The following is a 12,707-nucleotide window of genomic DNA, read 5'->3' as shown; positions in this document are numbered from 1 at the left end:
AGAGAATGCAGTGGAAAGGATAAGACAGCGCTTGCAATGATGCAACATGGTTTAACTTCTCTGAAAATGAATAGAAATGGCTGGCCATTAAATAGCCAATGTTGACTAATCTCCCTCCAAATAAATCAGAAGGAATTCTCAATAGACAGGGGTCAGACGGCAGAAGAACCAACCCGCACGGCAGGTTGCCAGGAATGGATAAGACAAGGAAAATTCCTTCCCATCTGCTTTTTATTCAATATTCACAGAGAGAGGATTGAGAATGCAGCATCTTAGAATAATGGTGTTGTCCTGAGTGAGTCTCCACCCTCTCCATCTCTCCCACTTCCCCATGCGTCATTGTTATGGGTGCTGAAAAGTGCCATATGCCTTTGAGCTCTTTGCTCTCTTACTTTCAAGGCTCGCCGGGTTCTTCTGGGAGAGGGCGGAGGTCTGGAATGCTTTCTAGAGACACTGTGTCTGTCAGCTGTAGCCCTCTGTTGCTTCCTCTTCTTCCTCCTCCTCTCCCGTTATTTCCCAGCTTTTCTCCTCGTCTGCCTCTGAGCTGTGATCTCCCTCAAATCCCTGTTGTAATTCTAAACTGTCTTCTTCTCTGTAAGGGTCAGGCTGGGGAGGCAGCCTCCACCATTCCTCCTCTGCCCAGTCCCTGACAACAGGTTGCACGGAAGCACCTTTGTCCACAAAGCTCGGGTTTGGATGACGTCCATGTTGCTTCAGAGTACAGTGGTGCCTCGACTTACGAATTTAATCCATTCCGAAGGCACCTTCGTAGGTAAAAAAAATTGTAAGCCGGAAAGCGCCATTGGAAACGCGATTTCGCAAAGGAATGCATTGGAAACGGAAAAATTCGTAAGTCGAAGCAACCCCATCTAAAAATTCATAAGTAAAAAAAACCCTATCTAAAACAGCCGCGGTTTCCGTTCGGATGTCGATAAATTTGTAAGCGTGTGGCCATTTGCCCCACTCATAAGTCAAAAAATTCAGTTGTTGAGTCATTTGTAAGTCAAGGTACCACTGTATTCCAAAGCAGCACACTTCAAGTTTGGGATTCATCCAAACACTTTCCCCTCTCTCTGTGGATTTCATTGTCATTTACAGCTAACATCCTTGGACATTTGTACCCCACATGGGAAATACAGGTGTTCCTGACGAATCCTCTTATAGCAGGGGTCAGCAAACTTTTTCAGCAGGGGGCCGGGTCCACTGTCCCTCATACCTTGTGGGGGGCCGGACTATATTTTGAAAAATATATATGAATGAATTCCTATGCCCCACAAATAACCCATTTTAAATAAAAGGACACATTCTACTCATGTAAAAACATGCTGATTCCCGGACCGTCCACGGGCCGGATTTAGAAGGCAATTGGACCGCATCCGGCCCCCGGGCCTTAGTTTCGGAACCCCTGTCTTATAGGATCTAAAACACCCACCCTAAACAGCAGCTTCCTAAATGTCTTACTAGCCATTGTGCTTTAGCTTTTTTAAGTGGAGATGCCGGGCACAGACACCTGGGATCTTCTGCATGCAAGAAATGCTTCAAACACAACACAACATTAAACCATGGAACTCGCTCCCACAAGAAGCAGCGATGGCCACCAACTTGGGCAGTTTACAAAGAGGACAAATTCACGGAGGATATAAATGGATACTAACCGCGATGACCAAAGGCAGTACACTTACAAAGACCCCTTGCTATGGAATCACAAGTGGGGAGAGTGCTGGTGGTGCTCAGGACTTGGTTTGCGGGCTTCCCACACAGACAGCTACCGGAAGAACAGGATGCTGGACTTTGTGAGCCATTGGCCCAATTCAGGGAGGCTCCTCTGATGTTTTACGACACCGCAGTTGCCACAGCAGACCCCACAGCCAACCTTCTCCCTCCAGCAGCTGCAGCTTCCCCCTACCCAAAGTAATATCACGGCCTTCCATCCCGAGTGCCGTTTGTCAGCTCCAAACATGATTTCCATGGCAACCATGCAAATGTGGAAGCATTCCATAATCATTAGGGAGAGGGGCTGAGCAGTATAAACAGTGACTGCAGTAGATTACATGCCTATTATGAACAGTCGCGGCTCCTGAGCACTGGTAATTATACCTAATTGTGCATTTAATTGTGTAATTGAAAACTCACATATAGAAGAATCTAGGCTCCCTTCTCTTTCTCCCCCTCTGCCCCAATCCCTAATCTATGGAGAAAGGCAACTTGATCCAATCTCTTGGCCTACTGCCCTGCTGTCCTGCTGCGGCTGCCACAAATTGATACAGATATTGCAAGAGGTTGTCTTCTGCCTGCCTAGTTATTCAGCAATCACTATAAATAAGGATAGGGTTTTCCGGGTCAGGAGCACTGAGATCATCGAGGTCCTTGACCAGGTCATTGAGATCAATGGACAGACTCTATTCAGAGTATGACAATGTTTCCCGGAGGAAACTAGCCCCATGGCTGTGCTTTGCCTCCACAGCTGAATGCCAGTTGCTGGAAGCCACAGGGGGAAAGAGGGCTCTTGTGCTTGGTTCCCACAGGCATCTGGTTAGCCAATGTGAAAACAGGATGCCATTGGCCTGATCCAGCAGGCTCTTCTAAAGTTCTTAGAAAAAAAGCTATTGGAAAGAATAAACCATGTCAGAATGAAATTTTTCTTCTTGGATAGTACAAGCGACACATTTTGAAAAGGTCACCTCAGCTGCACCAAGTAACGAACTGCAACATTATTATTGCCATTGTCACTAATATTTCTGGGTACCACGTCTACCCAGACATCAGCACTGGGGAACCTCTGGTCTCCAGGCCTAAGCCTTTGAGGTCAAACCTTGCCTACCTGCCCTACACCTGGCTAGTAAAGGCATGGCTTCCCCTGCCAAAAATAGGATTTGCATCTTCTTTGCAAGTGCCACCATGATCATGGACATGTTGCAAGAGCTGGCAACCGGGTGACTGGCACTACTTGCAAAGGCCTATACCTACCTACACCTGCATGGTTTGAAATCAAATCCCGGGGCAAAGAAAAACAATGCTCCCCCCAAAATCATAGATGACTGACAGATGAATGGGTTCAGCTGATTGACAAAATGGGCTGCAGGGATTGGGCGACCGGAAACATCTAGACCATTGGCTAGAAATATAAAATGTGAATAATGTAAAGTGGGGTATTTGTTGTTGAATATTAAAAATATATACAAGTATTTTTAAAAAGCCATTTCCAAGCAGAGCAATGGTTTGGTATATAACTTAAACCATACTCAGTGGAATAGCATCAGAGAACAGGTCTATCATTTCTGGAAGATGGGGTGAGATGTAAGTAGACCGCACTTGTGTTCTAGGTTTCCCACTATCCATTCTTTCTCAGTGAATAGACCTGCTGTAAGTTTGGTGAGATGGTGCTTGGGGAATGTTTACAATTTTATTCAGATTTTGGCCACACTGCAAATGATTAACACACCAGATTTAGCATGCCTGATGAGCTGTGCACATAAAAACATTTGCTTCCCAGGGATAGCCAACTGAAGAAAGTTAATTACAACTTTGACTTTAGATTTGACTGGCGTTACATCCAATTTCAATTGCTCAATTTCATTTGTACAGCATCGATCCATTATGCTAGCAGTTTAATTTTATGAGACAATGCATTTCTAAAAATGGCAGATTTGGTGTGAAAAAAATATAGAGCGGGGTTTGTGTCTATGCCACATTATGGTTCAGAAGCATGCAAGATAGACTGTAATTGAAAGGCACAAATGACAACACATTTAAAAGGAACACAGAGTACTTAACACAGAAGCTGTAGTGAAAATTTATCCCACTTTTCCTCCAAGGAGTTGAGGGCACCATCAAGTGTGCATTGTTCCCCACCAACCACCATCATGCTCTCAATGCCACTGTGCATGGCTGAGATTCACGCAGAAAGCTTCATGGACAAATGGGAATTGAACCCATATCTCCCCAGTCCAACTTACTAACCATGACCATAGTGGCACTCCTTAAAGGCAGGATTTAACATGCTGCAACTCATCTGACACGTAGGAAGTTCAATCCTCTTTTGCACATTATTCTCCCCCCCCCCCGTGCTGGTGGGCCAACTTTGATGGGTGGGTGGAACCAACCACCTGCCAATCAGCTGGTGCCAATATGACATCAGATTGTGGAAAGGTGGGTGATCCCCAGAGCAAGAAGAACTTCCCATCAGTTGGCTGTTGACCACTTGCAACCAAGTGAAGATGCCTGGGCACCAGGGATGGTGCCTGACATCACCATCTTGGGATCATTGGGTCTTGACTGCTTTCACACACACTAATACAGTGGTACCTCAATTTAAGTACACAGTTGGTTCCGAAAGTCTGTACTTAACCTGAAGCGTACTTATCCTGAAGTGAACTTTCCCATTGAAAGTAATGGAAAGTGGATTAATCAGTTCCAGACGGGTCCGCAGAGTACTCAACCTGAAGTGTACTTAACCCAAGGTTTGACTGTAATTGGTTCCGGAAGTCCGTACTTAACCTGAAGCGTACTTAACCTGAAGCGAACTTTTCCACTGAAAGTAATGGAAAGTGGATTAATCCATTCCAGATGGGTCCGCAGAGTACTTAAACTGAAAGTACTCAAACCGAAGCGTACTTAAACCGAGGTATGACTGTACCACATCCTGTAGAACTCTATCAGTTATATTTTATCTGTGCAATTGGAATGAATTTCTGGAACCAAAATGCTTTTTTCTGTGCAGCCTGAGCAGGAGCAATCACCATTAAGGTAAACAGGTCGGAATATGCCAATATATACGTGGACTGCCCCTTGGTCAAATGGCTTTTCTTCTTTAAGTTCTCAAAGCTCAAGGTTGTCATCTATCCAGATGTTTAACTGAGAATCAATCACAGGCTGTTCATCATTTGAAAAACAAGACTTGCCCCAAAATGGCAACTAGACATTCCATTTTGTTGACTGCAACCTTGGTGCCTACCTTATAAATACGAGTTTCTAACACAACTTCCCATGCGACTAGGATAATATTCCATGGGTCCCAAAAATGGAGCGTTTATTCAGCAAAGAGCATCCAAATCATTCTGCACCACCTATTTGAGGTGCATTAATGTTTAAATCATGCAACCCACCCTCACCCCCTGAAAAAATAAAGAAAAAAACCACCAGGTCCCGAGAGGCGAAACACAGTGGTATCAAGTGGTGTGGAGTAGTATAAAAGAATAAGGACCGAGGATGGAGTGAGTCAGCTGATGAGTCACAGAGCACATTTAAGACACGACATAAGAGGCAGATCCAATTATCAAGCACAGCCAACATCAAGGCAAAGAGGCTGCTGAACTGACAACAGCCAGCCACAAAGGAAGCTTCTGAAAGATTGCAAGAGCCTGAATCACATGGTATTTGGGAGATAAGGGTCTTCGGCATACGAAGGGCAGATGTAAAAAATGATCACGCAGAGTGCATTTGCCACAGCAGTCCATCACTAGAGCACCTAGGCACAACCACTGTTTAAGTGTAACTCTGAATACCTGGAGCAGAGTAGGGGTTGGGTGGTGAGCAGCCTCCTTTATGCCCTGCTGGTGGGCTTTGCCAAAAAGCATCTGGTGGGCCACTGGGAGAAACAGAGAGCTAGACTAATGGGACCTTTGGTTGGATCCAGCAGAACTACTTTTACAGGACATGAAAGTCAAGGGGAAAGTTCCAGTACTGAGGAGGGTGCCAAGACTCTCTCCTGCTCTGGGATGCTTTTTAGAGTTAGATCTCTGTCAATTCACATGTGAACTGACTTCCTGAATGAAAATGAGGATCAGAATGTAATTTATTATCCTTCCGAATCTGACCATCTCCAATTTTTGCAATATGGACCACAGATTTTTTTTTAAAAAAACATACTAAATGTGTGGGGGAAATCTGCCCGAGTATTTTAGGACAAAATATGTTTAGAAATGCACCCACTGAGACAAAACAGCATGGTCTGAATACGTATTTTGTGATGCAATGCCGATTTAAATATGAACATTCAGTCAGCACCTGGGATAGTTCAGTTGGTAGAACATGAGACTCTTGAGCTCAGAGTCATGGGTTTGAGTCCCATATTGGGCAAAGGATTCCAGCACTGCAGGGGGTTGGACTAGATGACCCTTGGGTTCCTTCCAACTATGATTTGTTTAGCTTGGACAGAATGGGCACGTATAGGTAAATTGACTCAAACTGGAAATACCGTAGAAGGATCCCTTTACCCCCGCTCCAACCAAACCTTCCTTTCGCCAATGCTCCAAAGGTAACTTCAGGACCTGTGAAATGGTGACCTGTCTTCTGAGGCAAAGAAAACAACTTAAAAACAATAATTGAAACCTTCACTCAGTGCAGAAAAAGAGCAAGACCCCAAAATGTAAAAACAGGGCCAGGATACTGTGGTATCATGTATCTCGGGGACTGAGGTAGGCTTGACCAGAGGTAGAAAAGTTGGAGAAGGAAAAACAGCTTGCACCCGGTGCCTACTCCCCATAGCCCCTTGGGTGTTCATCTGTTGTCCCCAGTAGCATGGTGGTGCTTTGCTTTTGTTTTATTAAGTTTTTGAAAACAACAACAAACAACATCTGGAGGGTCGCAGTTTGGGGGTGCCTGCCAATGACCATGCTGGCTGGGGCTGATGGGAGTTGGAGTCCAGCAAGATCTGGACAGTCACAAATTCCCCACTCTACCGTGAAGCCACAACCCTTCTCCAGTTTTAGATAGGAAAAGCTACCCCCATTTTCTGTGCATTTGAATGCTCTCTGTATACATGAGCAGGGAAGGTAGAATCAGTGCAACAAGTGGGCAGGGCTCTGTGTGCTCACTCCCCCCTCCATGCATTTGGCTAGAATCAAGAGAGAGGTTTCATTTGATCAAGGCCAAGCAAGGGGAAAATCAATGATGTACCCAGCAGCAGTAATTTTCTCTGTACCCAGAGCAAGTTGTGCAACTCGACTCTGACCATATTTACTAATGCCCCAGCTTAAAGTGGAATTGCTTCCAAGCAAATTTACTTAGTGTTGCAGTTTTAATCTCCCTGAAAAGTGTTGAAACATACTCTACAAGCAAGTTTCAGCACAAAGAGCCATTCACATTTCTCTTTCATACTAATGATGGGGGAAGGTGCTGACAGAGTCTCCTCCTCCCTGCCCCAGTCCCCATACTGGGCTGCACCAGGTTAAAAGTGCCTCACAGTATCATAGAAATGTAAAGTTGGAAGGGACCATGAGGGTCATCTAGTCCAACCCCCTGCAATGCAGGAAACCTTTGCCCAATGTGGGGCTCGAACCCACAAACCCAAGATTAAGAGTCTCATGTTCCACCAACTGAGCTATCCACACTGTTCACTACTGCAGATTTCACTCTGTAATAAAGTTTCCCTGGGTGCATACATTGAAAGGCAGCAGATGCAAAGCATACTTGGACAGATCCACTCCAGCCCAAAACAGCTATAAAACCTTCTACTGTATTTCAGAAGCCAGGATAGTGCAATTGCTACAGAACTGCACTGCAACCAGGGAAAACTGGCTGTAAGACTCCACTCAGCCATGAAGAGCTGTAGGTAGCCTATCATTCAGATGTGAACACTATACCAGGGGTGGGAAGCTTCATGCCTGGGGGTCAAATGTGGCCTTCCAAGCCTCTTGGGACTCTGATAGGCCACACCCCATTCCACAGTACACACCCTTTAGTGCTTCTGGTCTAGCCAGAATGTGGCATTGAACTGTGATAATGCCTCTTGCCTGGAAGTAGGATGGGTTGGGGGGTGGGGTCCTGGGAATCTCTGACTTAGAAACAAAGAATTGTAGAGTTGGAAGGGACCCAACTTCTGCATGCTTGGAATGTCACCTGTTGTGCAAAGCTAAAACTTGCATCCATTGCCCTGTTTAAGTTTGCACCTGGCCCCATTGTGCAGCCCTCAGGAGGTTCCCCACAAGGGAATGTGGCCCTTGAAAAAGGTGTGATCATGACCTTAGCATGGGGAGGGGGAAAATCTATGGCTCAAGAACTGCATGCGTCTTGCAGCATATGTGGAGGGGGGGCAAAGGGAGAGAAAGGGGGCAGGTGTCGCAGGAGGAGGAAGCAGACAGAAAATCCAAAATGGGTGAAACAATGGAAGCAGGAGTGGAGAGCCCTCTGCAAGCCATTAGTTCAGATCTCAGGCAAGAGACATCTTTCCTTTCCCTGTAGTCAGCTGAGCAGCGAGGAAGATCAAGAGTAGCAGGAGAGAAAAGGTGGGAGAAGGAGAGAGAGAGAGAGAGAGATATGTATGTTGCTCCATCCACTTTGGGTTTTTGCCTCACCCATCACCCATAAAATAATAATAATAATAAAGGGTTCTACACCCCTGGATTAGCAACACGTGCAGACAAGCCTTGGACTCATCTGTTTCTCTCTCTTCTTTGGGCACAGCAACAAGGAGATCATTGGCTTTCACTTTTGTTTTCAGCTAACTGTGGCCTCAGTGCGCACTATGACCCAAGACAACTTCAAACCACAGTGAATGATTCCTGACACATTTCACTAAACCACAGTTAACACTAAGCACAGATCAGACATGAACAGTAACCACGGCTAGCTGGAAACAGGAGCAAATGCTTGCATTCTGTGTCTTGCGGCTGTGCTGGAAGAGAAGAGGGAGCACTCTCTCATGTCCGTCAACGCAGACTAAGCTGTAGCATTACGTACAAACCAGGTGACTCTCTCTCAGCCTAACCAATCTTGCAAGGCCATTATGAAGATAAAATCATAGAGGAGATAACATATATGCTGCCCTGAGCTGGAAAAGTAGGATAAATACAATTGGCAACTGGCAATACAGATATGTGCCAAGTGTTATGCACTCCCATACAATTTTTTGAAGCAAATTGTCTCATGTAAGCCTGAGCACTGATCAAGACAAGCCAGGAAGCTCTTGCATGAGAAAGAACTACAGAACTTTCATGCAAAACTGAACTACAAATAGCAATACACCTTTTGTTGGATCTCTTGTTGCTGTTCTGCTTTTTAAGTTTCCATCTGGCTTCCAGGCAATATGAATGTTACACAATATCGACATTACCCAAGTCTCATTGATATTCCCCATAATAGAAGCATGAAATCACAGCATTCCACTTTTGCAGAGGCATTAACCCCTGTAATTCTTGTATAAATAGGAAGATCAGCCTTTCTAGAGTGATAATCAACCCAAGCAGTCCTTTTGTTCATTTGCTTGTAGGCTGTGTGGCTGTTTTAACATTGCCCTGGGAATGTTTTTAATAAAATAAAATAATTTAAAGGCACTTGTATTTTAAAAGCCATCTATTTGCATTGCTTGGCAATTATTGTTGGGATATTTCCTGGTTTCTTGCACTAACCAAGACACTGTTAAGTCTGAATTTCATGGGGAACCTTTTCTCCCTCTGTTAACTTTATTATCCATTACTTAGATTGCACACCTATCTGCCTGTACTTTGTAAAATTCTGTGCTATCTAAAATTAAAACACAGGCAAGACAACAGGGGAAGGGGATGCAGGTGTGGGTAAATGGAGGAATACAAGTTTGTATCCATAACATAACACATAACCAACCTTATTTGTTTATTTTTCTTAGAAACCCATCTCCATTTCTGTTATGCATCCTGATTCAATTATTTCCAGTCCCACTTCTTTCCTCTGGTCCCAAGATCCAGGATGGATCTTTGGCCAACCACAAAATGAGGGGGGAGCAGGGCGGTCAGATGCAAAGGAGGACGGGGCTTAATAATTACAGTACAGAAAAGAGGGAATGGCAACAACTAAAGGTGCAGGAGTCCTGCCTGCATCTGGCTAGGGGCTTCACCAGCAATCCTAAAACACACTTAGTAGGGGAAAGGTCACAGCTTTCTGGTAGAGCATCTGCCTTGCATACAGAAGGTCCCAGGTTTGATCTCCAGGAAGGATTGGGAAATCTTGGAGCAGCCGCTGCTAATCAGGGCAGACAATACTGAGCTAGATGGACTAATGGTCTGCCTTAGTGCAAGACATCTTCCCCTGTAAGGAGCAAAGCTCCATGAAACACACCGGAATCGACTTCTTCTGTGTGCGATGCTTGCATTTCCTCATCCACTCCAAAGCTAGTTAAAGTTTGAGTTCTCTCTTTTGCCTTTCCCCTCCTGTGCCTTGACTTTTTCTTTTCTTCTTTTTTCGTTTGTAAACCCGATGGCAAAGCCTCCCTTCTTTTGGATTGACGCGAGCCGCTTTGGAAGACAAGAGTTGTCTGAGAAGGCGGACAAAATTGTAGGAAACCCACAAGTTCCCTGAAACAAGGAACCCCAACGCCCCACCCGCATCGCCATCCTTGGCAAGCAGACGACCCCTTCGCCCCACTCTTGAACCACCAGCAGCGCCCTCTCCAGCCCACACCTCTCCAAAACAGGGAATAGGGGGTGGGCTTTCCGCCCTGGCCAGCCCCCCGTAAACCTTCCAACCGCCGGCCCGGGGGGGGGGGCTTGGCAGCAAGGTCACCCACCCAAAGAGGAAGCAGCGATCACACACAAACACCGAGAAGATAGCACAATAGAGGAGCGAGAGTGGGGAGGGCGAAGGAGAAGGGGCCGCCCTCGCTCCGCCTTACCAGTTGCAGGCAGCAGAAGCCCACCAGCGTGCAGCGCCCGTTGCATTTGCCCATGGCCGCGCTGGCGCGGAAGCCGCCCTCCTCCGGTTGCAGCAGAAGCGGCGGCGGCACCAGCCCTCGGCCTCCCGTTGCCAGTGACAACCTCACTCAGAGGGCGCCCGAAAGCAGCAGCCGGCAGCCACCCTCGGCCATTGCGCTTCAAAACTAAAACAGCCGAGCCTTGTCCTTCCCTGCGCCTTGGCGAGCCTTCCCGACACCGACGCCTTTTGTCTGGGGCCAGCCTTCGAGTTTCCAAAACAGCAGCCCCCCCAAAAAGATAAGGCGATCCAAAGGGGCGTTTTATCTTCGCCCAGCGCAGCACTTCCGAGGCTGCTGGAAGCTGGAAGCCCCTCGCTCCATTGTAATGCGCGCGGCTAGAGCTCTTGGATCAGAGCTCGCCCTCCATCTCCGGAGAGGGGGTGGAGAGGATGGGGAGGCTCGGGATGAGCAACACGAGCCGTCCGGGATTTGCCCAATTTTGCATGGGGAGGGGGTAGGAGTGCAGAAGCGAGAAGATCCTCTCCCGGCGCGCTCTCAACGAGCCCTCCTCGCCATTGTTTGCCCTCCTCGCCTCAAGACACACCCACGATCCGCGCCCCCTTGCAAAACAGTAACACTGAAAAGCGGCGTTTGTTTTTTTTTAAAAAAGAGGAAACAGGAAAAAGAAGGGAGAATCCGCGCCGTCGGGAAAAGACAATCGAAATCGGCAGGAATAATACAAGCTACCACCACCACCCCGCACCCCCACAACCACGTGGCTCTCTGGCTGAGCTCTGGGCGTGGAGAGCCGAGAGATTCTAGCCCCACCACCTGAAGGGCCGCCCCACCTCCTCCCTCCCGCCGTCCAATAAAGAATAGGGATGTCCTTTATTACCCAACCAAGCCCCCGCCCCCTCCTACAAGCTTTGTAGCTGCGGCTCAAAGAGGAAACACTGGGTGATGGGAAGCGTGTGCGTAAAGTTGCAGTGGTGTTTATTTATGTGTGATCCATCTCCCCATTTCTCTTTCCAAGGAATAGCCCTCAAGTAGTAACTAACTAGGGTCTAACTTATACGTTTATTTTTCGGTCTGCCCATGTACAGTAACTAGCAAGTACAGAGTTAATATTGTCTGTTGTTATTTATTTATTTATTTAATTATTTATTCATATATTTTTAAAATATACAGTGCTATTTTTCTAGAAAAAGAGATGTCAGAACTCACCATGATCACCTCCCTCATTCACTTAGAATGGCAATGGCGCCCACCTGAGAGGTGCTGGAACTGAGTTCTGACTGAAAAAAGCCCTGATTATATACCTAAAAAGTCAGAGCACTTTACATCCATCATACATGACCTGAGTTGGAACAAAGACTCCACCCATTAGCTAGTTCCTGTGGTTACTGTACTTTCATTTTCCTGCATTGGCCATTGGCTCAGTAAGCTCTTGGGGGTCTGGACCTGGAAAGCAAGAGTAAACTTGCTTGATTGTAAATAAGAATGGAGAGTCTTAGGAAATGGGCGGATATAAGTGTAACCAATGAATGCAATTCAAAAAGTCACCTTTGGACAATACAATGTGGTTGACCAACCAAACTGTCAGAACACCAGGTGCAACATTTTGAGTTTTCCAGAACACGCCAAAATAAGTAGGGAGGGAAAGCAATGTGAGGGAGCAAAGTCATGGTGATAGAAGTTGTTTAGCATTTTCTAACAGGCGCCCTGTGAGATAAACTGAAATGAATAGATAAACAGTTTCTGATGACATGGGCTCTATTCAACAACTGTTCATGTCATAGATGTGTTGGCTTTTAAAGTATCGCAAGCCTCTGCTTGCAGGCTTCCCATGGACCACTGTGGGAAATAGCATTCTGGATTAGATAGAGACCTTTGGCATGATAACACTCTTGTGCTCTTGCTTTCGCTGCTACAGACCAGCACAACTACCCCTTCCAAAACTATCTTCAGGAATGAAGAACAAGCGGCCCATCAGATGTTGTCCTACAACTCCCATCACTGCTGAGCACCGGCCATGCTGGTCCAACAGAAGCCATCAAGGCTAGAACTAGGGAAATCGATCTCTGGGCAGAGCTGTCCCATGTTG

At 46.4% G+C, this 12,707-nt stretch overlaps 1 protein-coding gene across 1 annotated transcript in view; it reads right to left on the bottom strand.

Annotated features, from left to right (window-relative positions):
* NKAIN1 (sodium/potassium transporting ATPase interacting 1) overlaps window positions 1-11,052 on the bottom strand; it is a 49,735-nt gene extending 38,683 nt beyond the window's left edge. The window contains exon 1 of the mRNA XM_035119237.2: window positions 10,586-11,052. Within this exon, the coding sequence (XP_034975128.1) occupies window positions 10,586-10,639 (54 nt within the window). The 5' untranslated portion in view covers window positions 10,640-11,052. The remainder of the gene's footprint in view (window positions 1-10,585) is intronic.
* Between the last annotated feature and the right edge of the window lie 1,655 nt (window positions 11,053-12,707).

Source organism: Zootoca vivipara, chromosome 6 (genome assembly GCF_963506605.1).
Source record: "Zootoca vivipara chromosome 6, rZooViv1.1, whole genome shotgun sequence".
NCBI lineage: Eukaryota > Metazoa > Chordata > Lepidosauria > Squamata > Lacertidae > Zootoca > Zootoca vivipara.
Note: the sequence above shows the minus strand (reverse complement) of the source record. Positions and strands in the feature narration are given on the sequence as shown.